Here is a 27,830-nt window from a genome sequence, read left to right as displayed (position 1 = left end):
AGATGTAATGTTTCCTACTCGGATTTTCCATAGAAATAGTAGCACACGTTGAAAATAGCCCACTAAAATAAGTGCATCAGAGTAAATATAGTTACTGTTCACCTCTCCATCTATATATATATATTTTTTTTTATAGGGTTGTATTTCCAGCCAGTCAAACAGTCTGCTGCTGTAAAAACAAAATTAAAAACATGAATCTGAAGTATACATTATTATTCTTATGTAAATACGTTCTGGTTTCATGTGGTTCACTAAACAGAAAGTGTCTTGGTCTGAATACTTTCATGGGCGGCAGTTTTATCGACTCAGCAGCGTGACTTCCCATTTCAGCCGTACAGCGTGTAGGACCACTCGCTCATGCATCCTCCAACTCCGTGTTGACTGCCAGGGATCCCCAACATGACTTTCAACGGGAAAAAAAAAACTTGAGGTGCGTGTCTGATGTGCGCCGGCTGGACAACAAAGGCAGCAAACTAGACGAAAGGAGTGAGAAGGAGCAGCTACTGGATCTCAGCTGAAAATTGAAACCTGACGACCGGGATCCCGACCAGCCCGACACCGACCCTTCCAGTGTCCTGCTGGGGTGAGTACAGGAGAGCTGCCATAACTCGGTAGTTTTAAGTATTTGTGTTGCAGAGAAATATCGACCAACGATAAGAGCCGATGCTGTTCTGCGTGTGCAGAACTTCAAGTTGAGAACTTTGGTGAACCAAATGGATCTTAATACATTGCTCGTTCGTTTTCATTAAATAACATTTAAACTATTAACCTGCTGAGATCGAAAGTTCAGGTTCACACCGATCACTCAATTTTTGGTCTCTGCTAGTGCCATTTTTACACTTCTTTTTCACGACATTTCATATTTAACAATGTACTCAACTATTTTCTCCGCTATTTGCTATAGTTAGGAGTTTTGTTTTTTACCTTAAACAGTTAAGGTAGCAGCGCTGCGATCACTGTCAACTTTAATTGCTTCTTGCATGCACCTATAATAGGAATTCAGTAGTGTAATGTACAATATAATATAGTATATATATATCACTTTGAAAAGAGACTTTCTGCTACTAAGTGATAATACTTTGCTTAAGTAAAAATGTTAATAGTATTTTTGGACTATTTGACTATTTTACATGTTTTATTAAATGAAGGATATGAGAGCTTGTACCATCCCCGAGTGAGATTAAAACAACTAACTGTGTGCAACTAACTGTTAATTGTCATTACTAATGAAACAAACAAATATTTTCTTTTCATTTTATTTAAATATCCAACCAACACTTAAGATTCAGCGTACAAACTGAGAAAAGCAGCAAATTTTAACAACTGGGAAGGTTGTTTTTGCTGTCAATCAACTAATCAATTAATTAACCTTTCTAGTTGAAAATCATCATATATGCCTGTGCTTTTTTTTTTTTTTTTTTTTTTTGCACAATATAAAATTCCTTATATTCCTTTGCAGGTTTTGGCATCTGCTGGCTCTGAAGCTACACTCAGAAATCCCATCGTTATGGAAACGGTCATCAGTAACCCAGACACACACAACCAGTCAACAGTGTTCACCTCGATCTTCAACTCCAGCTGTCGCTTTAACGAGGAGTTCAAATACATCCTGTTGCCGGTGTCTTACAGTCTGGTGTTTGTTTTTGGCTTTGTGCTCAATGCTACAGCTTTATGGTTGTTCCTCAAGATGCGTCCGTGGAAACCCAGTACAGTGTACATGTTCCACCTCGGCCTCTCTGACTTCCTGTACGTACTCTCCCTGCCCACCCTCATCTACTACTATGCCAACCGCAGTCACTGGCCCTTTGGTGTGGCTATGTGCAAAATCGTGCGCTTCCTCTTCTATGCCAACCTCTACTGCAGCATCCTGTTCCTCACCTGCATCAGCGTGCACCGTTATCTCGGCATCTGCCACCCCATCAAGGCGCTGACCCTGGTGAAGTCTCGGCATGCCCACTTTGTGTGTGGCATGGTGTGGGGTGTGGTGACCGTGTGCCTGGTGCCCAACCTCATATTTGTCACCACCTCCAGGAGGGACAACGACACCCTGTGCCACGACACAACCAGCCAGGAGGCCTTCCATGAGTATGTGGACTACAGCTCTGTTGTCATGGTGCTGCTCTTTGTCATCCCGTTCATGGTCATTGTGGTGTGTTACTGCCTGATGGCGCGGGCACTGTGCCGGCCCAGACAGGGATTACCTGCCAACCGACAGGGTGCTGCGGCACGTCAGAAGTCCATCAAGCTCATCATCGTGGTGCTGGTGGTGTTTGCGGTGAGCTTCGTCCCATTTCACATCACACGGACACTCTACTACACCTCCCGGGTGCTGGATCTCAACTGTGAATTCCTCAACATTGTAAACTTCACTTACAAGATCACCCGGCCGCTGGCGAGCATCAACAGCTGCATTGATCCCATTCTGTATTTCCTGGCAGGAGACCACTACCGTTCCAAAATGATGTCTGTTCTGACAGGAAAAAGACAGATGACAAGCAGCCAAACACCTGAACAGCTACAAACGCAGCCAAACAACAACTGCGGTCTGGCTCTTGTTTACAAGAACTCAGCTCTTAAAGCCAGCACAGAGTTTGAGAGATAGTGGGAAGAACAAAGTATTTAAACATGTGATCACTGTTTTTGTGAGATTTTACAAGTTAATGTTTTTTATGAAAGAGTCTGTTCTTTTTTCTTTGTGTACAATGTACCATTACAAAGCGATTATTATGCAAAACTTAACATGTGAACAAGCTGTTGCACATACTAGTTCTTCTTTTGAAGAAAACGGTGGTTTTATAGGAAACGGAAGCACTTGGGTGAGAACGTCTGCCACAAGTGGTCGTCGATGTCTTAAAGTAAACAGATAGAGGATTCAGTCTGTGAGTTCTTATCACCGTGGGTATAGAAAACTAAGTTTAATTGAACACACTTTTTATATCTGACTGAAATGTGGCGGATAGCCTGGATGTTATCTTAGAAATGAGGGAGTTGTGAGACAATCCTTTCTGTTTTGTCACCAGTGTTTGTGTTACCCAGGAACTGCAGCTGGGCCCAGTGCAGCTCCGGATACCAGCTGTTTTTGTCCTTCAGCTTTCACAGATGTCTTTTTCTCAACTTCTGGTGAAAAACAGAGACGGCTCCGGATAGTCTCTCTGCTTTAAAACACCCACACCTCCGTAGAGGGAGAAGGGATTTTCTTTCTTACCTTGGTGATTGATACATGGAATTTAAAGGTCTTTTTCTTTCAGTAATCTAGATTTAACTCCTTGATAGATTTCCATCCAGCCATTATATACCCGCTTATCTTGAACAGGGTCACGGAGGGGCCTATTCCAGCTCACTTTGGGTGAAGGCAGGGTACACCCTGGACAGATCGCCAGTCCATCACAGGGCCGACACTTATAGACGGACAGAAACAAAGACCATTCACGCTCTTCATTCACACCTAAGGGCAATTTTGTCCAGAATCACCAATTAACCTGACACACACGTGTCTTTGGATGGTGGGAAGAAGCCACACAGGGAGAACATGCAAACTCCACACAAAAAGGCTCCAGACCTCCTGAATGTATGCTGGAGCAGATGTATTCACACGCCACTGTGTCACATGGTGCTCTCGTGATCTGAAGTATTGTCACTGCCTTTGAAGATGTTTTTGTAATAACAGTTTGACATGTGTCATAACTGCATGAGTTACCGCAATGGTGTCATAAACTGTATGCCACGCATCATGATTATGCAGTGAATCATTCCTGTCTGTTCAGTGGAAAATTGAGGTCTCACGTCTTTGTCGGGTCAGCAGAGTAATGTTGAAGGACCTACAAAATTAAACCTACACGATACTTTTGTTTAGCCAAACTGAAACTAACCCTCTTAATTACCTGAATACAACAGATGCGATGTTTGGGGAAGTGAAAGCACAAAATGTTACTCAAAACAATGACAAAATTGTTTTCGTTGGAAATCTACCACCAACCATGTAGAATTAAAGAGAAATAGAAGTTCGGATCTTTCATGTTTTCATCTCTGTATCGCATTTATTTAAAAGAAACTTATTCATCTCTTGTTTGAAGAAAGACCCTGAATAAATAAGCATTTTATACATGATTGAACAGTTTTATGTGATTAAGCTAAGGAGGAATGCACATTGATGAACCCCTTGAATCTTGATAACTCCTGTCATGTCAGCTTACTAGCGCCTCCCCGTGGTATAAATTCGTCTACCAAGCTGTGCTCAGGCGCAGGTCAGGAGGGCTGATCTACTAAGTTGTGTGTTTTCAATAGATAACCCTGATAGCTTAATGCACAAAAAAATGGTAATCTACATTTAGTTTTTTTCTTGTTGTGAAATTGTCTCACTGCAGCATACTCTCTGCCCAAGTTGTCCCTTGGCGCTGTCTGAAAGACAAAGGACGAGATGAGAGGAAGGCAGCCCCAGAAACACGGTAAGATGGTATAAAGTATTTCACACGTGAACCTTGAACCTAAAAGACAGCGTTGCAGAACCTGAATTGGATTAGGACCCTCTCCAGCAGAAGCAAACCTTCAAACTAAAGACGTGTATTTCACCTCGGTGTTATTCAGGAAATGTGTTTTAGTTAGTCAAGTGAGTATTGATCATATTTGAAGGCGGTTCTGAGTCTTCACGGCTGCGTTTCCACAGGATGCCACTTGTAGAACAGGTGTCACACTGTGGAGTAAGAAAAACCGAACAAAGACTCTATAAAAGTAGGCTAGATGAAATTTCAATGCCACAGTAACCGAGTCAATTTTAAATTGATTACAGTACAGGTCCTGTGATCTTCCCAGCGCCATTTGCACAGTAGATGACTGTCACTGAATGAATTCCCCCCCCCGCATGCATTGATACATTGCCCACCCACCTCATACCCCATATAATATGCTTTTAAACTTTGAAAACTTTGCAAGATTTCTTTCCTCAATTCTCCCTTTTTTTTTATCTTGATATATGGATTAAAAATAGCAGCAGTTTAACTACGTCTATTTATGATTTTCATGTTTTGTCTCACTGAATAACGATCCACTTTCTGAGTGCCGAACTGCTGACGATATTGACCATCGAGCACAAAATGCAAATTTAATTAATTTGCATTAAGTTGATCCGATATTTCGGAGTTATTTTTTTCGCCTGACTGATGTGTAGCTTATTATAGCCTTTAATGACTGTATTTGACAGTTGCCCCCGGCAGCCATACCAGCATTGTTTGGCACCTCCATCCCATGCTACAGGCTCACACATTGAAATAAAGTCAACCCAGATATTTATCTTAATAATTTCAGTTCTGCCGTCATGTTGAAAGGCTGTTGGTGACTTTCAACCTCTATGTGTGCAGGCACATTTGTGCGCGGAGTAATGCAAGATATGGTCTGTTTAGATACTCCTTTTTGGATCTGAAGACGTTGTTGCCTTGGAATTATTATAGCACACAATGATTTAAAAAAATTTCAGGAAACTAAAGTACATTTTGTTTATTTGAGTAGCGATGCAATTCAAAGTAAATAACTTATTGGCTATGATTTGGGGTTGTCCTCTAGAAATTTAAAGATAAATGGATAATTAGCTGCCTGATGGTTTTTTTTCTTTTGGTTTAATGTTTACAGGGCGCCACCCCACGCCTGCAAGACACAAACGCGGGTACTTTCAAACCCCAATAGAAATTATTTTGATGTACGAAAAACGCATATGAAGCAGTGACCAAGTCTGCCATTTGCATGGAGACTGAGCCTTTATGAAAAAAGCAGAAGTGACCAATTATACCACGTTATATTAGATCTTTTGTGATTGTCACTTCCATTGTAACAAAGAGTTACAAAAAGTCGATCAAAAACGACAAAAATGTAAACCAACATGTACATCACATGTTAGATCTTGTGTTGTAAAAGAAAAAGGAAAAAAAAAACAATTTTAAGAAGCCTTTTTTTTTTTGACTCGTGGCGTCATTATTCACAAATAAGCCTAAGAATAACAAATGTTTATGCCAAGTAAAAAAACTAAAACATTTGAAGACTTTACAGACAAAAATTCTTGAATTTAACTTCAACTGAATGACCCAGGAAAATTTAATTGGCCTCCTGTGCTGTTTAATTGACCTCATTGTTCGGTGGGTTTGTTTGGATCTGTGTGTGTCTCGATTCTCAAGGTTTGTTTGAATTGGTTTCAGGTCTTTTTTCCTTTAATCGACCATCATGCAGACAACACCACTGAATAAAACACTATAGGCAGTGAGGATGTCTGTGCTCAAGGACACTGAGTGCAATCAATGATTGGATTCAAGACATTTAGAAAAGAGTAACTATTTTTTTTTTTTTTTTTATTCAATTTTTTTTTTTTTTTTTTTAAAGTGTATAAGAAAAATAAGCTGAAAGTTGATCACCTTCACGACTGCTTTGAGTCCAAGTTTTCCCTTTGGCTTTAAATACTTTTTACAAGCTTTCAATTATCTTAAAAATTCCCCTTCCTGCAGCAAAAATGATTTCAAGCTGATAAGCGCAAAGGGCTGTTGATATTTGTGATTTAGGAGTGCAGAGCTGAGATATTTTTAAATTTAAAATGCCACCAAAAATGCCAAAAATAACCATAATGTAGTTATAATGGACTTGACACCCATTTTGGCCTGTTGATAACCTCCATTTCATAATCTGAGAGCATGAATACAAGTTTTCGAAGACAGATTTAATGATTGGCATCTCAATCATTTGATACTGTATATTTCTGCTGAAGCGAAGTCAAGGAAAATTCTTAGACCATTCCTACATTAAAAAAAAATACAATAAAGCAGTAAGTATAGAACATCTTTTAATTAAGAGGATTTGGTCCTGTTAGTAAATTTTTTTTTTTAAATGCATTGTGTATTGATTGTGAGATAGCCTACACCTACGCCTCGGCCTAAAGTGATGCATTTGTTGAGCCTTGAACATTTTTTTTTGTGTGTATTTCCTCTTGTTTGTCAAATTATAAGGCAGAGACGAGGGATTTCAAGGACGCGTGGACTTCAATTTAAGCGAAGAGGCTGCGAGTGGAGTGGAAGAGTGACACACAGAGGAGAGAAGTTCATTATTCCGATGAAAAGGAAACCAATGGCTTTCATAGTCGCCATGGTAACTGGCCTTTCTTTTGCCGCCAGACCTATGATAAGGTACTTCACAGCATTAAGCACAATTATTGCAAGGTAAAAGGGGAAATATTGCTTTCCAATGCTAATAGATGTTAGATATTGATTGGCGTGGCGATTCATATAGAAGTGTGCCCCAACTGTTTCACCTGCCTGACTCTCTGCAACCTTTGATGAAATTTGATGGAGCTGAGGCTGCAGGCCTTTGTGGCTCGGTGGGCTTCAGCTGCTCCTGCATCTTTACTTGAAGAGAACATGAGAAAAAAACACTTTACTCATGGCAGCCAGAGGATGAAGACAGATTAACTTTAAAACAGTGAGATAAAGCGAGAAAATTGAGAGAAAAAAGGCAATTCAGATTATTATTTTTTTTGGTCAGGAAAAACTCTGAAAGCCTGCATGTTTTTTTTTTTTCCAGCTCTCGTACTGCAAAATGTCTCATAACATAAATACTAAACACCCGCTGCTTCGCATCATTAGCATGTCATTCTGTTGTCAAGTGACCCTGCTCGCTTTCTAACACAATGACGGGTTGGCCTTTGCAGCAGTGAGGTCAGCACCAAGCATAAGACCAGGCCACGGGGGTGGTTTGTCGGTGGCTGCCTGCTTAGTTGGTGAGAGGATGGAGGATTAGCATAGTGGATAGCATGGGAGCTCGTGTGCGAGGAGGGATAGGGTGGTGGGGGGCAAATTGTTTTAACCCCTATTACGGCAACTGCACGGCGCTTCTCTTATCTAGGCCGCTGCAGCCACTCATTAATATTCTGTACATATGGCAGTGCTTTCTGTATCATTGTCTATTAATGGGAGGGATAATCGCTCATTCAATTATCAGGCAGTCAGCAAAAGACCAACCGTGCCTGTACACCCCTGGTTCACACAGTGGCACAGCCCAAAACAGAGGTGTGCTAGAGAGAAGGTGAGAGCGATAGCAGGGATTACAACGTATTAGCTACTTTAAGAAGTCAGTCAGCAGGAAGAATGTGAAGCGAATGGGGATCTTGCTGGCGAACAAGAAACATGCCTGAACTTTGTGGCAGCAAAGCAGATGAGGGCCGTATCTTAAACCTTCTTCCTGCTCAACTTAAAAGTCACACTCAATCATCAGTGTCATGGCCACGATCATGATGGTTTCAGAGAGCGTTTCGTGCTTTTAAACACAGAAGCTACTCTTTCGTGGCAATGACCCGTCGATGCAAAACGCCTTTAATAGCTGTTTGATAGACTCTGACAGCTCTGCCAAATAAAGCTTGACCCTGAAGTCTGCAGGCCAAAGATCTGTGAAGTGATCAAAATTAGTGTTCATCCCTGTTGATCTGTGCTTTGTGGCCTCGGGACCTTGAGCTTTCTGTCTGTGTGCTGCCGAGGCCACGGCAAGGATATGAGGGGGGTTACTGATAACAGTGTGACCTCTGGCTTTTTTTGACCTGGAGAGACCTTGTTGAGTCAACACAGGCACACACACACACACACACACACACACACACACACACACACAGAAGAGAGAGAGAGAGAGAGAGAAGTGAAGAGGGAGAGTTGGAATTAGATTGTTTAGTTATTGAGTGCACCGAGTTTCTTCAGGAGGTGGGCCATGAGATTGGAAGTGCAGAACTCTTCCAAGCGGAGGTGTTTTGAGGGAGTGTGAAAAAGATAGGAGGTGAAATGTTAACAAAATGTTAACAAAATCTTATAAAATCCGTAGTTTGATAAATTTTCGCGTTTTGAATGAACCGAAGGCGGTTGAGGCTGTGGAGGGCCTTTGTTGGAGGTCCCATTTTCTCTGGCAGAGCAGCACGCTCACAGGGTCAGCGAAGTTACGAAAGTAATTAAAGCTTGGTGATTCACTGCCTGCTGCAGAGAAAAGAAAGCAAGCTGTCATTCTGATTTAGAAAAATAAATTACAATTTTAATAATGGGGGAGGATGGGGGTGCGAGAACGTCTAGAGCCTCGGTGGGTTGGGGGGAGGCGGGGGTGGGCATCATGGGTGGGAGGAGGGGTCGAGGGGGTAGCTGGCTGCCTACTTATCAATAGTTGCAATTTTTTGAAACCGCATCGGTAGTACATTGCGAGAGCACAAGTGCCCTTAAAAAAAGAAAACCCCGGAACATTAACATACTGATTTCATGCGCATGGCAAAGGGCCTGAGCCAATATCAGAGAGGACTCAGCAGTCCTATTGTCTGCTGGGACTCTGGTCCCCTCTGATATGAAAATTCAATTATTTTATAACTAGATCTGGCGCTGCGTTTTGACAGTCGACGGTAGCGCCTTGCCAGCTGCATCAGTGTGGGGGACCAGAGGCTCCTGATAGCGAGAGGGAGGCCTTTCAGACACTGACATGTTTTTGGGGGACAAGATTGCCTAAATGTGTTGCATTTAAGGACTGAAAGTTAATCTAATGCACCACCATTATCTCACTCAGGTAATTCCAATACCATCCTCAATCTATGTTTACGCTCATGCACACGCCCACATACTCGCACACCCATTCATTCTTCAGCACTTTGAATCTGATTCCCAGGCTTTCTGCATCCAAACAGGTAATGTATTTATTTATTTCTCAGCATTGCATATTCTCAGGGAGCTGGAAACTATATAAAATAGAAGTTGTTTTCTAAGAGACATCAGCAGTTTTGAGGTCGTAATTCTGTGGGAGGACACACAGGAAAAACATACTCAATATTAAAATGCTGCTCAGTGACAATTATGTTAAAAAAAAAAAAAAAAAGTAGTTTTTGCTTTACAACCATTGAGTAGTTATACAAGAAAATAGACTTCAGTGTGAAGGGCACACAAATCTACCAGATTCCTGCTTAAATAACAATTATTTATAATTATTTTTTTACTTTGCAGATTTATTTTGGTGTCATATATTTCTTAAACCTAGACTGCGCTCCCTGTTAATGTATTTACACAAGCACAGACACCAAAACTTTTGAGGTGGTGTCTGCACAGACACATAAGCTGGCCTATTTTCTGAGTTTATGGTTTATGGGACCAATCCTTTCATTACCTCCGCGGCTCATTGTGAGGGTTCTGAGGGGGGCTCTGTTAAGATTAGGGAACAGGAAGCGGCCCCCTGGTATGGCCCTCTCTACCCAGACCCCACTGTGTTGTGCTTATTAACTCAGCCTGGGAGAAGACGTACCTACCTCCCCTCATTAGGCCGTGGTGGAGTACGCGCTCAGCCCGCAGGAGAATGGAGCATTAATTAGTATTCTCCGCAGGGGAAACTGCCATTAGCACTTAATTAGCGGTAAGAGTACCATTCAGTCAGGCAGCCAGTTAGTGTCTAACATAATATGTTCTGTGTCTTTTCCCTGTGTGTCATGGTAAAATACTGGTGAAAGGCCGCGTTGTTTGCCTGTGCAGGAGTTCTGCTTTCAAATGTGAGATTTAGTTGTGTTTTCTTCTTAGGCAGCTCATCAGGCTAAAGATGCCACAACTTTATGGTTTATTTCTGTCCAATTTTTTGTTTGACACATCTGGAAGAGAGCTTGGAGAACTTATCTTGACACACCGAAGGCCTGTGAGCATGTCTCTGTCCTCACCTTCATAAGATTTAACTCTGTGCTGCCCTCTCCCGCTGCTGTTGACCTCTGCGAGGGCAAACGCTGTTTTCACATCTGCCCGCACGGTTCGGTCCGTGGTGGTAAAGTGGGTGATTAACTTTTCCCATTGGTCTAAAGGAAGTTCCTTTGATCTGCTGAGTAGGCATTCTTTCCTCCTTTCTCTGTGTTCTCTGTCCAGCACCGTCACCACCGAAGGAGGACAAGGGAGGCTGTTAACCCACCTCAGTCCACTCCTCGGCCTCGCTCGTCCTCCACCCTTAGGCTCACTCTTCCTCCTTCCCCAAGGCAACAGCTTTTGGAAGCTCGGGCGGATGGCGGCAGTGGTACCTTTCACTTCCCGCAATCTGAGAGGCGGAGAGCTGTTATTTGCCAATTTGGCCTGAATGAGGCAGACAGGGGATTGAATGTCGTTTTCCCACCAGGCTGCGCCATCCAGACCAGCAGGGGAGGGAGGGGGATACAGGCAGCGGGGTGTAATGCTAGAGTAAAATTAGAGCTTTGATGGCAGCTAATAGTGTGTGATGGGTGGCGCTAACGTGGATTTCTAGTAAAGACGCCACAGGTTCCCCTTCTCTCTTTCTCTGCATGGATCTCTGCCTCTCTCTGTCTGACACACCTCAGATTACGTGCGCCCTGCCTTCTTTCTCAGAGCTGGGATTTCTCCGTGATCAATGTAATTATACATCTCCAGCCCCGAGCCTGCCTATGTCAAAGGGCCAGACAGGTCCTGTTTCTCGGTTCACACACACACACACACACACACACACACACACACACACACACACACACACACACACACACACTTAAACACATACATACAAAAACACACATCCGCCTCAGAAGATACTGCAGATTCAGAACAAAACTCAGAGCTTTCTCGCTCTGACTGCAAGGCCAGGTGAGATTCGAGCAAGCACAGATTTTGTTTCAGATATCCTGCACTGCACTTCGTATGACACGACAACATGGAATGATTTATTCAAGTCACCCTCATTTTCGGTTTCATTTTCCGTGAGCTCTGTTAGACAGCCCAGGAGACATATAAACTGTATTGTTGAATTCAAACTGATGACATGTTTCAGACGTGTGCTAATGTCACAACTGTTTGGCTATTGATTCTGTTTTATCTATAATGTCTTTCATTCACATTGACAGCGCTATACAGGTAAAACTGAGGAAAATAACTGGTTTGTTTTTTTATTATAATTATTTTGTGGGACAAACATTAGGGCTCAGATGACAGAGAAATAATTATTTTGATTGATTTACTGAATAAAATGGTGCTGTTTTTTTTAATTTGTGAGGAATTGCAGCTTTAAAAAAAAAAATCAAAAGTCATTATAAACTAAACCCTTAAGGGTTTTTAACTGTTGATTAGAGCTATAAGTGGAAGACAACACTGAAGAGTCTTGGAATGTGCTTTGGCCATTTGTTGCCTCTGCAACCTTTGCATAGATGGCAGGGCTGGTAGCTTTACTCCAACAGCCATAGCAACTCAATGAATACTTCTTTCTATGTTTAGACTCAGAAAATGAGGTGCACTTTTAAGTTGAGTTTACAGTACTGCGATGATACAGTGAGTGGATGGATTTGGAGTGGATGGGAAGAGTCCCAGGTATCGCAGCTGTTTCCTTCGGGGCGTTTTAAAATCCACATTAATCACTCAGGTCCTGAGCCACCGCTCCCATCCTGCTCCCACCACAACACACAAGCATGCAAGAAACACAACACTGGGACTGGCCTTGGGGCTACTAGGCAATGTGTATTCTCTCTCTCACACACACACACACACCTACACATACACATCCACATGAGATGTATTGATATCTTCTGAGGCACGAGCAGCACTGTGATGCGCTGACATATGGAAGGTTAAAGGCTTCTTAAATATCCATATCAATCTGCGAGCTTGTCAGCTTGACAATGACGGAAACAGATCACCATTAGCAGCGTCGGGCAGAATCATCCTCATCTGTGCAACATTAGAGAAATAGATGGCTTCCTGCAAGACATTCCTCTGGATGTTCGCCAAGCCAGTGCACCATGGGTACATTATAGTTTTCATTTTTGGATTGGTTGTAGAAAATATTGAACATGTTAGGTGCATCCTCACATTTATTTTGTAATAACTCTGTCCGAGTGTGGCTTGCCTCTTTGTTGTAAAAGTCAGAAATATAATATCCTGTTTTAAAATGGATCTGATTGCATTGATTTCATTGTTCTGCTCTTTCTTGGTAACGCGTATATGCTTGTGACTGTGCGAGGTGATTGTCCTCTTCCTGCTGCACAGAAAGCATTGTACTTGGCTCTCCTGGGATGGGAGATGTTTTGTTTTTTGAGCTCTTTCACACCAGCTCTCCCTCTTTTTTTTTTTTTTTTTTTTTTAACACAATAGCTGTCTCTCCTCTCACCCAGCATGGCAACCCTTTCAAACGGGAAGCTCCAGGTCAGTTTCCCTTGCCAAGTTTTGCAGCCTGCCATGTTGTCTATTCTGCTCAGCTATTTAAAAAATGTTGAATATCAACAATGGCTTTCACTGGTGCATTGTCAACTTTTGTATGAAGCAATCTTGGCTGAATGAGATGGGTCCCAGAGCAGGGAGAGCTCAGCTGCAGTGTGCACGACCATACCAGTGACTGCCCAGCTCTCTCACGCTTTATATTTCTCTATTGCACAGGGAGCCGCCTTGGTGGAGGTACTCCTGTTTGAATGGCTGTGGTTGGAGTCTGGGCTGAGGCTGCGGGCTGTGGATGTCCCTGCCATCTCACGGTCCATAGTCGTGCTCCTGGGCCTGCTGACAGTCAGCTGTTGAAGGTGTGTCTAACAGAGGGATTGGGAAGCAGCAGCAGCAGCAACCTTGCGACCAGTGAGAGCTTGGTGAGTGTCCTCAATTTTCTGGCCAGAGTGGGAGGAGGTTAGCAGCAAAGAGAGGAGAGAAGAGGGAGGGGGCGTTCAGGAAGATGGTGGAGGGAGCTTTGTGTTCTGCGAGTTGTGGTCTGTTCTGATATTTGTGGAGACATTCTCTGATCTAACCTGTGGAAATGACTTCTTTTTAAAGACGCATCATGTCACCTGTGGGTCTTGGTGTCATTTCGATCAGAACAAAAAAAACAAATATCAAGGCAGAGCAGAGTTGTCAACTTTGGCAGTACTGACCCAATAGTAACTCAAAATGAAAAATCTAAAAGTTCTGCCGACGTGTTGTAAAAATACAGAATAAAAAAATCACTGTTAAATTGTAAGCTAAATTTCTTTTATGTACAACCAACGTACACTCTTCGACCACTTTGACATTTTAACAATGTTCAAACTCCCTCCAGTTCTGGAGATATGTCCTGTCTGATATGCACACTGGATGCACCAGTGACTTTATGCAGAGCTCTGTGTACATCTATGTTTGTGTAAGTGAAGGGAAGGATGAAAGCAAGAATGAGAGCTTGCTTCCAGATAATAGTGGCTTAGGCTCTTTGTCATGCTGTCAGCCAGGAGGGGAGCGAGGCTGGAAATCTCTCCAAAGCAGCGGCAACGTCTTGTATGTTTCATTGACATATCAGTCTATGGGGCAATGAGCCGTCGCCTCTGCACCCCTCTGCACACTTCTGGTCTGTATGTGCGTTTGTGGGTGTGTGTTTGTACAAATAGGTGGCAACAACAAGGTAGATCTCAACTGTGTTAGTGACAAGCAAAAGTCCATATATTGCGAAATGTGAAGCATTATTAGTGCACCGCCAAAGACTGAGCTGTGCAGGATGGAGTCAGGAATTTAGTTCAGCATTTATATTGACTTAAGTACGATTATGTCAATTAGTCTTATTTTTATGCTTTTATATTTTTATTTATTGATGTATTTTGACTTTTTTTTTTACTCTAAGGGTAAACAACACATCACAAACCACAAATTAAAATATCCATGCACATTTTCTGGTGCAAGCAAGGGCCAAATTAATTTGAAAATATAAAATGTACTTCCCATTTTGCATCATCAGCTCCAACATAGTTCACAAATTTAGTTTTTTCACATGAAAAATGTCACACACAATTTTCTTATAAACCAGGTATCATTTAGTCATGCTAATGATTATCAAAGATTAAAAAAAAAAAAAACATTTTTTTTTTTTTTTTTTTTCATTCACCTGAAGACTCTACATGTTAGACATGTCCTAAACAAAGCTGAGACATCCCAGCTTTTTGAGGAACTGTGTTGTCCTCTGTCTCACCTCTCGGAGCTCAACCCAAGGCAAGGTGACCAAATTCATCTCAGGCCGGCCCATCTATTATCTTGTCAACACAGCCAGCTTCCCACCTTAGTTTGCTCTTCTCCCGGAAGACGTACTCTAATGAAATACGCAACAATCACTGTGCTTATCTCGTCATGCTCAAGGTAATTAATATATTTGGAGGGCGATGGCTAACTCTTAATTAAATTATGCCTCTTTTAATGAGACCTTGACTGGGACTAAATTTATGACCACTATCTGCTTTATCAAGTGCTTGGCATGCAACAAAGATTTGTCATTTTCTCCCAAATCACAGTCAGATTACATATTATGGTACTCATGATTTATATATCAATTTATGCTTGTTTGTTTCTTTATTTAAGATTTAATAAATTACCTCTTATAATTACTTAGCCTGGTTTTGGGGTTCTTAAAAGACTGAATTTCTGCAATTAATGCTCAGCGCTGTATCGCTGTTACATATTCATTTTGGGGGAGAATACAGATAACAACTTGGTGGCATTAATCATGTTACAAAACTGGGTGTATTTAATTAATTAAAGTTACACTGCAAATTAATTGTGCATTCTCACAATATTATCTTAAACTAATGAAGGCTTGACAAAGAGACTGTTTCATTTTTTAAAAGAGGCTAGATTAGTGGGATCTCAATTATGTCTAAAACAAAAGAGGGCTGCTTGCTTGGGCATGGCGCAAAGCAAAAAGTGACGATTCAGCACTTTCTTCCAAACAAAAAACGGAGAAAGTTTCCATTGTTTTTGGAAAAACTGAACATGGCAATGATTCAACAGATACATGGAAAATAATGAGTGCTGTAATTAGCTAGTCAGGCAATAACAGTACTTAAAATGATCATCATATAGGGGTGCTTGATAAAGCCATTCACATGTGGCAGTTTTAAGCGGCAGGCATCTTGCTGACAGACTATCACAACTTTAATGCTGAAGCAAAAAAAAAAAAAAAAAAAAATTAAAAAAAAAAAACATGTGGAGACTCAGTTTAAACTCTTTTGTTGCATGTACACAGAATTTGGTTTTATTCAGAGCACATCTCTTAATTCTAAAAACCTGTCTATTTTCGGATTTATGAAAAAACAGATTAGCGGTTCAAGTGTGAGCTGCAGCTTCAGCTGAAGAAATTCACACTACAGACTTTGTTCCTGAGCAAACACAGCAGTCGTGTTGTGCACTATACGGCTTAACACAGCCGGAGCCAGTGGCTCAGAAGCAAAACCATATTTATCGAAATTTTCTGCTTAATTTAAACTGAATTGAAATTAGCTTTGAATGGATAGCATCTTATAATTCACAGTAATTTAGTATTTTATTTTTCATTTAACGCATCATATAGCAAATGCTTTAATACGAATGTTTCTCCTAATCTGCTAAGTAAACGTAAAGAGTCTTTGTCTCAGAAATGACATCAAGGAGCTAGTAATCATTGTATATTCATTTCAAAATGCTTCCACCGATGTCCTCCCCTGTAATATAATTTCATTTGCTTTTAGCTTCATTAGTCAATAACCACAGCAAAAAATGCTTGTGTCAATTATGGGAACCCCAAGGGTCAGTGAGTATATGAATTTTTAACTACACTGCTGCACATGATTATACTGAGTGGTCTTGTAACGGTGATTAACCCCGGGTGTGTGCACGTGTGTGTGTGTGATCAAATGTGTTTGAAATGTGCATCCCTAAATGATAAGCTGCTACAAGCCAAAGAGGGTGAGGTGATGAGGTGAAAAACTATTCCCTTGGCTAAGTGAGACGGAGCAGAGTGTTGGGTGGTCACGCCTTGTCTGCTCATGACAGTGGCGGGTTAAAGAGATTACACTAGGTCTGTGTCAGCAGCCTTGGCCTTGCTCACACAAGAACATAATGAGGAAGGACATGCTTGGCCTGCCGGGGAGAAAAAGGGGCTCAAGTTTGAAGCAGTCTTCACAGGCAGCTACAGGAGGAAAACAGCTTTTTGCATGTTGTTTTACAAGCAGAGGTCAATAAGTAAGACGGTCGCATTCCGCAGAGTTGAACAAGGTGACTGTTGAGTGCAGGCATAACACTTCTGGGCTTCACTGCCCCACCACAAACAATGACAACACAAATTAGTCTGAGGGAAGAATGCAGTGTTTTCCATTAGCCCAGAGTCCTCCAGACAGACTTGCAACACTCCACTAAAGCTCTCCTAAAAATCGATGCATCCGAGTCCTCTGAGTGTGTGCTCTGCTTCTTTTGAAGGTTTGAGTGACAGTCGCCTTTCTTAATGACTCAACTTCGACACTTTCACTGCCTCAGACGGGCCCACCGTCAGAGATGGTCACCGGGGTTTGCATCCGAACACGTTGGTAAGTTTACTGATCTGCCATGTTTTCCCGTTCTCTCCTGTGGTGACTTAAACTTGATATGCAGCAGTTCAGTGATGGAACAATCGAGGAAAAGTGATGACGCAGAGAAGTATCAGTATCAGTACCAAAAAAAAAATCACATTGATTTAGAAAACCAGTACCTGGCCTCAATTTATTCTCTGCTCTGATGCACAAACTTCCTGTCAGGAGGCAGTGAACACACACTTAAACCCATCTTCAACAAATCTGCTTTTTTCTTTCAAGGCTTATGGACAACTTTTTTGAAAGCCAAAGTAGTGCACGTTTTAATGGTAAAACGCATACATACATGTCACAGAGAAACTTCATTAGATAAAAAAAAAAAAAATCTTCACGTCTTTCTCAGTTATTTTCATTTGTTGTTGGTCACTCAAAGCCTGTTTCTTGTTCCTGATGAGACGTTTTCGATCAAACATCGGGGCGCAATAAATATTCTCAAATTACTATTTATGTTGTGTGAAAAACTAAGTCTCTCATAAAGACTCACATCACAGGTGAAGCTCCTGTTCCCGAACATTTATACCCGTCAGTGCCTCTAACATCTGACAATATAAATTATAAATACCTGTTGATAGATTAGATCATAAAGTTGTTGTCTGAATTTTCCAAAGCACCATACAGGAATAAACTTCTTTTTTTTTTTGCAAAGAACTTTTAAAGATTTCGTTAATATAGTACAATTAATATTAATATATCTATTTAATACAAAATGTGTGTCAAAGAGGTGACATTAAACATGTCAGTTCACATAGAAATACGTCTTGAGCCATGACTGCATTAGACACAGACGAGAAACATTTCATGCAGTTTTCAAGTTTTTTTTTTTAGCCACCGACTGCTCTCCCGGGTCACATAAGTCAAATTACCATTAGAAATACGAATCCAGCTTTGTGTAATAAAGAGGTGATAATAGCGACACTTTTATTCCTTTCAATGACCCGTGAATATTATTTTACCTGTGTTGAACCGGGAGGACGCAACCATTCACTACATACAATAGGAACAGCAGACCGTGTGTAAATTGCATCTTCATTTGCATTCCTGGTCCAAAAATCATGCAAATCTTAATGAGACAGTCTCCATTGTGGCTGTAATTGAAAACCCATTCTTTGTTAATTACTGTTTCTCAAAGGCCTTGTCCGCAGTCACTGAGCTGAAACAAAAAAAGTTATTGATTCTGGAGGTCGTGAGATTTAAAATGGACACGTAAAAATAATGCTGTTTATTGTGGATTTGAGATGCGACTGTCGATCATAAAAAAATATATATCTGCTCATTTTGGGAATTGTCCAAAAATAAGATGAAAAATTGAACGTGTAAATGCGGGTTTTAAAGATAAGTGGGCAATAAAAAGAGCAATAAATTACGTGCTATTTTCAGTAGTTGTTGGGAGCTGAATGGCAGACATGCAGCGCCTGTGTCTGGTCGTATAATATTAAAGTTGAGCGCATGAATTTAAATTGTTTAAATATAAAGATCCATTGACAGCCGAGGAAAGGCTGCAGGCATGTGGAAGACTTCTTTCCAAGAGTGAGATTAATGTCGTCCCCTGTCACTTCGTTGACCTGAATGGAATTTAATTCCTCTAAATCTCTGGGCAAATATAACCAACATTTTTGTTGTTTGTTTGTTTTATTATAGGCCCAAAGGTCAAACCTATTCGTCATCCAAAAACCGTTATTTGTCTGATATGTGCCGTGTCAACAAATATGTTGAATTAAACATTTAGATTTGAATAATTCGAGAGTTTACACCTGTTGTCACGGAAAAAAATAGAAATGAAACATCTTTTTCTTTGCAGAATTCGATGGTTTGAGAGAAAATGTGGTTTTCACGCTGCACGCACATGCGCAATTCGTTCATTTTTTTTTTTTTTTTTAAACATTAAATTATCCACGACCGAGGTGATTGCATGCACGCTGCATCCTCCCATCAGGACATGCACATATGTCCCAACATTCAACAGTGGGATCGTGTAGCCGCGCGCCCTGAGAGCCCCTTAGGGCTGTCAGGCTTGTTGAGTCTGAATCAGGGCCGACTGTGCTGGTGGTCCTCCGTTCCTTAATTAGGAAATTAGCTGCACAGAGGCCCTCATTATCAAACTCCGGGTTACTCCTGGTTTTTTTTTTTTCTTTCTTTCTTTCTCTCTCTCTCTCTCTCTCTCTCTCTCTCTCTCTCTCTCTCTCTCTCTCTCTGCTACCGGTCAATTTCCATAAGAAGATTACAAGCGGATCAGTATTGAGATTTGCCCAGATAAACAAATAACTGGTCCCTGAGAATTAGATGGCTACTAATTGGACGTTAGTTTTATTGCTCCTGCTCTGTTTGTCACGCCCCATTGAACATGAAAATTTAATTCATGAAGTGATGTCTCTTTTCAGCTGATTTACTTCAACTATATGGCTGTGGGACTATATGCGTTTCCTCCCTTTAAAATAACAGATCTTCTTTTTTTTTTTTTTTTTTCCCCCCCCTTCAAACTATACCATAACTCTTTTTGAAAAGTCCCGGAGCATTACCAGCTTTTGTTTAGGCTATACCATGATTTCGGGTCATACTTCTTGGTGTAATTTGTAGACTATTAAAATATTGTCTGTAATGGCTGCAAAATACATTTTATATTATTGATACAAAACGTTTTTATTTTGGAAAAAAAAAATAGGCTTGGATTACTATGTTGCCTTTTTTTTTTTTTAGTTTAACTGTCAAAACTGAGACTTTCAGTCTTTTTTTTTTTTTTCTAAAAGAAAGAAGACGGAAAATGACATTGATAATTTAATAGAAGCAACTCATCGCATTTTGGCGTTTAAATCTATGCTCTCCTAATTAAAAAAAAAAAAAAAAAAAATCAAAGTGAATCGACATAGTCCCGGCGCCTCTGCTGAACGGACGTCAGAGCCTGCATCTAACGTCTGCATAAATGCAGCGGGCCAAGAATAGCTGCATTTTAAGTTTGAACGCTGCGGGATGCGAGACGCTCTAAAATGCACATTCAAGATTGAAGCAGATAGCGAGGTGTTAATGGTCGCTTTTGATGGGCGATTCGCTCGTAATCATTAGCAGGTGTGAGGTTTTACCCTGTTGAGCAAAAATGGTTTCAATGGCCTGAGTAGTTTGTCAGACCACGCATGCAAATCAAGGCCACTCCCATGCTAATCATTTTTAATAACCATTAACACCGCAGAGAGAAAACAAGTCAGCAAACAGAAGCCGACGACGCTTGTGAGACGCAGTCACTCACCGGTGCGAGCGAGCGAGCGAGCAGAGACTCAAAACCAAACTTTTTCCTCAAAGAGAAAGAGCCTGTCTCCTCCACAAGAGGTCGTTGATGTATTAAAGTTTTTTTTTTTGCATTGTGGGCACTTAAACGCTGCAGACACGTCCAGTTTAAGGTGCCATTCATTCAATGTAGAATTAAAACACTTTTTTTTTTTGTACCCCCCCTCCCCCCAAAAAAGGCAGGATAAGGTCATTTTAACATGCATTTTCTGACATTTATTTCCTTTGAAAGAAATCCCAATATATTGTAGGCATCACTCTTATTCTTATTATACACTCTTATACTTTTATTCAACATGACCACCACACGACGAATTGAATTATTTCGTCTGCGCAGAAACTTTTTTTTTTTTTTTTTTTTAATTGGAAATTCATGTGTTTTCTTTACTGAGTCTCAAGAGGCACAATCCTTGAGAAAAACCTTCGAGCAGGTCATCCAAAAAGGTTCTTTTAAAAAAAAAAAAAAAAAAAGCAAAAAACTTTCATCTTAAAAAAAGGCTTATCAGTCTGAGGAGTTTTGACAGCATCGAAGAAACCCCCAAAATATGAGGTTCATGAAATTATGAAACCAACAAAGGCGAGGTTGATGGTTTGACAGCAGGTAGAAGAATGAATGTGAGAGGAAATTTATTTCCCAAGGTCACGTTTTATTCCAGTATTCCACTTCTTACGTGAAAGTATTTGCACTTTTATTCTGTCGGTTTTGACTTTGTTGGGTTTCAATTTACTGACTGATACCAACACCTTTGTTTCCCGGCAGTAGCTTGTCCATGCTCTGAGTTTTATATGAAGTATAATTCTACGCAGCCTTTAAAACTTCAGTAGTTTTATTCAACTGAATCCTAAACGTCGGAAAAGTTGGCAAAATCACCAATTTTGGATTTAATTTATCACAAAACTGATTTGAAGCGTTCACACAACAACCTTTCAATAACGGGAATGATTCTGCCTAATTTTCCTCCTCATTATTCCCAGATTATAAATGTTGTAAATTTCTAATATTTTCCCCTCATGTTGTTGAGCTGCTGTTTTAAAACTTTACCTCTCCCTCCTCCTCTAACCAAAACACAGCGGTGTGTGCTCCGGTTGGTTACGCGGTGGACATGGGAGCTCCGCCCTGATTGGTCGCCTGCTCCTCATTGTCACGCTGTCAATCCACATCACATGGTCCGGCCTCTAGGCCTATTAACAGATGAGCTTGGCGAACAAGTTTACAGACTTCTGTTTCGGTGCCGTGAGGGACGGAGCAGCTTTGAGCGGAGAGAAATCAGAAGCACCTGCAGACGCGTTTGCCTCTTTAGGCAGAACTTTTTTTTTTTTGCCATCTGCTTATGAGACTGGTCAGTAACTCTACCTCTTTCACTCGTGGCGGTGTTTTGTCAACTTTTTATGTGCCTGTGAGTGAACACTAAAGTCGCCTGAATGTATAACATGATGGAAACCGAGATCAAGACCCCGCTCCCGCAGTCCAACTCGGGCTCAGCGCCGGGCGCAAAGAACAACAGTGCCAGCGACCAGGAGCGGGTAAAGCGGCCGATGAACGCGTTCATGGTCTGGTCCCGGGGGCAGCGGAGGAAGATGGCACAAGAAAATCCCAAAATGCACAACTCTGAAATCAGCAAGCGCCTTGGTGCTGACTGGAAACTTCTGACCGACGCTGAAAAGAGGCCATTCATTGACGAGGCCAAGCGTCTACGGGCTATGCACATGAAGGAGCATCCGGATTATAAATACCGTCCCCGCAGGAAGACCAAGACCTTGCTCAAGAAAGACAAGTATTCTTTGCCCGGGGGACTGTTGGCGCCAGGAGCCAATGCCGTGAACAACTCGGTGTCTGTGGGCCAGCGGATGGATGGTTATGCGCACATGAATGGGTGGACAAACAGCGCGTACTCCCTCATGCAGGACCAGTTGGCCTACCCTCAGCATCACAGCATGAACAGCCCGCAAATTCAGCAGATGCACCGATACGAGATGGCAGGCCTCCAGTACCCGATGATGTCCTCGGCGCAGACCTACATGAACGCGGCTTCCACATACAGCATGTCTCCGGCGTACACGCAGCAGACCACCAACGCTATGGGACTGAGCTCCATGGCGTCAGTGTGCAAGACCGAGCCGAGCTCACCGCCGCCGGCCATCACGTCCCACTCTCAAAGGGCGTGTTTGGGGGACCTGAGGGATATGATAAGCATGTACCTGCCTCCCGGCGGGGACAGCGCAGAGCATTCCTCCCTGCAAGGAAGCCGGTTACACAGTGTCCATCCGCACTATCAGACCGCAGGGACCGGTGTCAATGGGACGCTACCTCTCACCCACATCTGAGAGCCCCAGAAGAAGAAGAAAAAGACTTCAAACTTTAAAAAAAAAAAAAAAAAAAAAAAAAAAAGTACAGTTCTTCGGATACTTGAACTTTTTGGTTGCTAAAGAAAACAGCGTTCAACAGTTTTGTTCAAAACAATTTTATCTCGATATCTTTTGAGTTGTCCATTTTTAAATGCATTTTAAATGGATCGAAAATGAACGTTGAGTCCACCAGAGTAAATTGCATTGCAAAGAGGCTTTTTATCACAAGTATAAGCAATCAACTTATGTAGAAGAATTGGACTTCTATATTTTAAATGCCATATTTTCTCTCTATGAAAAGGCATGTGGCCTCATGAAGGGGCTGGTGTATTTCAGAAAAGCTGGATGGAAAGTTGGTTGATAAATGTTTACACTTAATTTGTAGAATGTCAGTTGTCTCGACTGTCCAAATTTTGTAGGTTTTTTTTTTTTTTTTTTTTTTTTTTTTTCCTCCCCATGAGCTAGGTTAAATGAAATGTTAAGACTGTGCGGGTCGCAAACGCAAGTTTTATTTATAGTATTTTTTTCTTTCTTCATTTTTAGCTTGTGAACCCGATGTTTTTGTCACGTGAAAATGTTCCAATTTAGTTTTTGTAAAATGTTCTGTTCTGTGATGGTTTTGACAGTGTCATGTTTACTCATTATCCTGAACGAAAAGGTTTATTTAAACTGACGTTTCTACATATTTTAAGACCATCCTCTATTCTTAAATGCTGAATAAATTTCTACGAAACGTGATTTGTGACTCTTCGTCTTTTGTGTGTAATCTGAGGTTTTGAAATATGATGTTGGTTGCTCAAAACTTCTTTGAGTACAAGTTGTTTTAAAGGGAGCAAAAAAATTAACTGACACTGAATGACAATTTTTGTGTCATTTTCAAAATGATAATATTGAAAGATCAAATAATTTGAATTTACATTTTCATGATGAAAGCTCACAGTAATATAATAAATCAAATCAGGTCCAGTGATCTTTACTTTGATACCACATCAGTTTTACCTACATGGTGAAAAATGTGGCTTTCCAACTACAAACCTTAAAGAAACGGTGACATTTTTTTTTTTTACCCTGGTAAAATATTTATCACTTTCAACATCCACTTAAAATGAATATAATTTTACATAATTCTTAGATCCATATTATCTAATTTCTTTTATATTTTATGTAGGCTATATTTTTACAATGCATTCCTTTTGGACACAATTTCAGATAAATGGCTTCACGTCTTCGTTTGTCTTCTAAAATTGTCCATTTAAACATTTGCTGAAAAAATTACTTTGCATTGCCTTATCAAGAACTGCTTTTGCTTTCTTAGATTCACCCAGCACTTGAAAGAGGAGAAATCAGACCATCAGTACCTTATTCCGGCTGCCATCACTTTGTCTCAGTTTGTTTTATCACAGGAATTCACTGAGAAAATCTTCCTTTTCAAAATAACTGTAAGCATCTTAAATATATAATAAAGATAAATAAATTAGATCAAATTCAGCATTTTTCTCAGAAAATGTTTTTTTTAGAAACTTTAAACACAAGAAATAAAACTTTTTTCCGGAAAGTTTCATCAATTTATGTCTGCGTTGATACACCAGATAAAAATAATGTTATTCTGTTCAATAGCAACTTCTAAAATACTTCAAAGTCAAAATAGGTGTTTTAATATTAAATGTTATGTAAAATGAATTTTCCCATTTAATCTTCCCTATCATTTCTGATTTGCACAGACAAACTTCGGTTCATGTCCTTTCAAAACATTTTGAAATGGATGGACACTGTTGGCAGTCCATCGCTGAGCTGGTTCTGTTAAAATGTTGTGATGAATCAAGAAACTAAATACGATTAAGTTTTGTTTTTCAACAAATTGCACTGAAACTGCACTGCATTCATAAACTTAACCTCCCATAACACTCACTGTGGCTGACTCTCTGGTAATACAAGGTGTTTGGAAGAATGGACTGGCCTGCTGCTGCAGTGTACCTTAGGATAAATAAGCTGCGGCCACCAAGAGGGCCGAAGCAGAGCAGGTCCTGCTGGCCTTCCCACACTCCCTGTAGGACTTGATCCACAGCTCAGCACAGCGGCCTGGATTAGCCCCACGCACCTTTGTGGAGGGAAAGATTATCCAGACCTCCCTGCATTCACTGACAGGGTTTAAGTCACTCTAGCGTGCCAGCAGCCACCCGTCACCTAATCACACTCTCCAACTAATTTTTTTGTAATTAAGCAGCTTTTCTCTTCCTGGTTCTCAGTGTCAGAAGTGTTTGCTGCGGTCCGAACAGATCGACGGTTTGTAGCCATTTATCAAACTTAAGAAAATAATGTATTTACAGGATGGTTTTCACCTGCATAAGTTTCTTGATAAATAAAACAAGTTGAGGGTTAACTTTAAGCAAAAGTGATGAGGTTTCTGCTCAGCAACTGATGCAAAAGTTTAAACATGTCAGTGCAGTGAAATGTTTTCTAACAACTTCTGTTTAGTAAAGCTTCGCTCTCACTGTGATCGCTGGGACTGGCACAGAAATGTAACACTGAAAATCTGTTTGGGGAAAGGTGTGTGGCTCCCCCGGTGCATATCTATTGATCGTGGTTGAATGTTCTGGCAGTTAGGCCATCTGAGTTGAACACCCCCCCCCCCCCCTTCCCCTCGCTCTCCCACTGCCGAGTGCCCGGAGGGCCTCTCTCTCTCTCTCTCTCTCTCTCTCTCTGTCTCTCCTGTCATGTGGAGCTCTGTGCCCACTCAGCAAGTGCAGGCATATCCCACTTCCATCTGCCTATGACCTCACAGCCCCTGTTTGTTTAACCCCCTCTCCAAAAACTAACCTAATTATAGCCCTGTAGAACATGGATTCAGCGGATTCCCAGTGGATTCTGCCACTGTGTGTCTACGCGCACCTTTCTGCGTGTGCAGCGCATGCAAGGCTCTGGCTTAACGGCAGAAGTGCCATAGGCTATGTTTCAGTCAGTCAGTCCTGTTTTTCACTTGTCTCTCCTCATTTTATGTCAGAACATGCCCTGCCACTTCTACATCTTGTGGGAGTAAATGAACAAGGTGGTAAGAGCACTAGGAGTGTGTCTCTTTTTACGTCAGTGTGATGAGTGGAAAACTCATTACACAAATCTGTCTGACGGACTGATGTTTGTGACATCACTAACTCTCCTGCTCGACTTGCTGGGCAACTTGAAGCGGGAACACACCTTCTGAGAGCGCTCTCAGCTCCTGATATAATCTCAGTCTCAAATCTGGAACATCCTCTGATGCACTGATCATACATTACCCAACAATGCAGTTTGAGTGTAACGAATGAACGATTTAGCGCTGTTAGGGATTGCACCTACGACTGTATTGATTTGCTGTGGCTGAGATCTCCAGGAGGCCCTTTGATCTGAGCCCAGAAGGGCCTGGGGTGGCCTGTCCAGCTTGGGCAGGCCTGTCCAGTGTGGTGGGACCTGTGTGAGGTACTGAGATTGACAGCAGAGTGCCCCGTGTGTGTGTGTGTGTGTGTGTGTGTGTGTGTGTGTGTGTGTGTGTGTGTGGAGAGAGGTGCGGGGGTTGGGGATGGGGGTTAATCTCCCTGAACTGGGGCAGATGTTGTTAACGAGCTCCACTCAGGTCGACTCCCTGCGTGGGAAAATGGCATCAAATCCTCCTGGGGTCAGGGCTTTTGGGCTGACCCACTGAGAGCCATCCCTCTCCACCACACCGTCCTCTGAATCCCTCTCCATTCACTCACTCATTCACTGACAGCACTCGCCAGAGACACTAGAAAATCACATTTGACCGTTTTCATACCTCTCCTCTCTTAAGTACATCCCAAATGTTTAGGTCTTTGCCCGAGCCGTACGAGAACACTGGCAGACTTGTTGCGTGACGCAAATGTCCCATTAATGATAGCTGTGGTTGGATCACTATGCCTTACACAACCACAAGGAATGTAGAGTGGGAAATGCTTCAAAGATAAGCACGCCGCTGCTCAAGAAACTGCTTCCGCCCAGCAGCGAGTTATTTGTGTTTATGCCAGAGCAAAGGAAATCAGCTGAATTAAGGCTTTATTGACTGCCAGTTGCCAAAAATGCATGGTGTGTACAAAAATCTAAAATTAGATTTAGGTGATCAGATAGATCTCTGGAAGGATAAGTTAGAAACACCTGACGCTTGTGTTAAAAATAATTAGGGATGATTACAAGTCTGATTTCTTAAATCATTATTTTTCAGTAATTTAAGGGTATTAATCGACAAATAATTGCAGTTAGGGAGAAGAGATATTGCCAAACACTGTGGCCATGATGTTTTCCAACCTATGTACAGACTGAGAACTGTACACAAGTTTCCTGTGATGTGGTTACATCAGTCACATCCAGAATGGGCACGTCTCCATACCGTATCATGTCAACATGCCTGCTTTAGGGCTTTATCCCGACTTAGGTTTTAATGAGAGGGTCATCCATTAAGGTGTTTGACTCTGAAGGTGTGTTTACTTTGTCCCAGCAGGTGTGTGTGAATATGAGAGTTGTCAAATACAAGACAGGATTACTGCCTCTTTTGTCCCAAACAAAACAAATACAAATCACATGAACAGCTGAAATGGGAAGAATCTGTTTTCTTCTTTTCTTTTTTTTGTTTTTGTTACTATCCCGGCTATATGTTTGGAGAGTTCTAGCATGTATCCTTTGACATTTTGTTCAACAAAGTGCTCCTGAGCTTTTTACTTGAACTTGTTTTCGCTTGTAACTGCGGTCGGAGGAAGATGAGTAACCCCCCCCCCCCCCACACACACACACGCACACACACAAAACCAAGAATGAAACTGGATTAAGAGGCTTCTTCCTGAATAACCTGTAGTGGCAATTACATACAAACGGCTGGTTCCAATGTGTGATCATGAAA

General features: G+C 41.5%; 2 protein-coding genes across 2 annotated transcripts; both read left to right on the top strand.

Moving 5' to 3' along the window:
- Positions 1 to 291: 291 nt before the first annotated feature.
- LOC138211782 (P2Y purinoceptor 4-like) lies at positions 292 to 4,078 on the top strand. Its single transcript, XM_069171909.1, has 2 exons — positions 292 to 583; positions 1,460 to 4,078. The coding sequence occupies exon 2, from the start codon at positions 1,508 to 1,510 to the stop codon at positions 2,600 to 2,602; it is 1,095 nt and encodes a 364-aa protein (XP_069028010.1). The 5' UTR covers positions 292 to 583; positions 1,460 to 1,507; the 3' UTR covers positions 2,603 to 4,078.
- Positions 4,079 to 21,735: 17,657 nt separating this feature from the next.
- Positions 21,736 to 23,686, top strand: sox3 (SRY-box transcription factor 3). The gene has a single exon (XM_069171910.1). The coding sequence runs from the start codon at positions 22,025 to 22,027 to the stop codon at positions 22,925 to 22,927; it is 903 nt and encodes a 300-aa protein (XP_069028011.1). The 5' UTR covers positions 21,736 to 22,024; the 3' UTR covers positions 22,928 to 23,686.
- The last annotated feature ends 4,144 nt before the right edge of the window (positions 23,687 to 27,830 follow it).

Source organism: Embiotoca jacksoni, unplaced genomic scaffold, assembly GCF_022577435.1.
Source record: "Embiotoca jacksoni isolate LCO1_2020_lvr unplaced genomic scaffold, fEmbJac1.0.p SCAF_5, whole genome shotgun sequence".
In the NCBI taxonomy this organism is placed as follows: domain Eukaryota; kingdom Metazoa; phylum Chordata; class Actinopteri; family Embiotocidae; genus Embiotoca; species Embiotoca jacksoni.
This window is presented reverse-complemented; position numbering and strand designations above follow the sequence as displayed.

What these genes read in the sequence shown, in the direction of transcription:
- sox3 (XM_069171910.1), top strand. Translation starts at nt 22,025, where the DNA reads ATGTATAACATGATGGAAACCGAGATCAAGACCCCGCTCCCGCAGTCC.
- LOC138211782 (XM_069171909.1), top strand. Translation starts at nt 1,508, where the DNA reads ATGGAAACGGTCATCAGTAACCCAGACACACACAACCAGTCAACAGTG.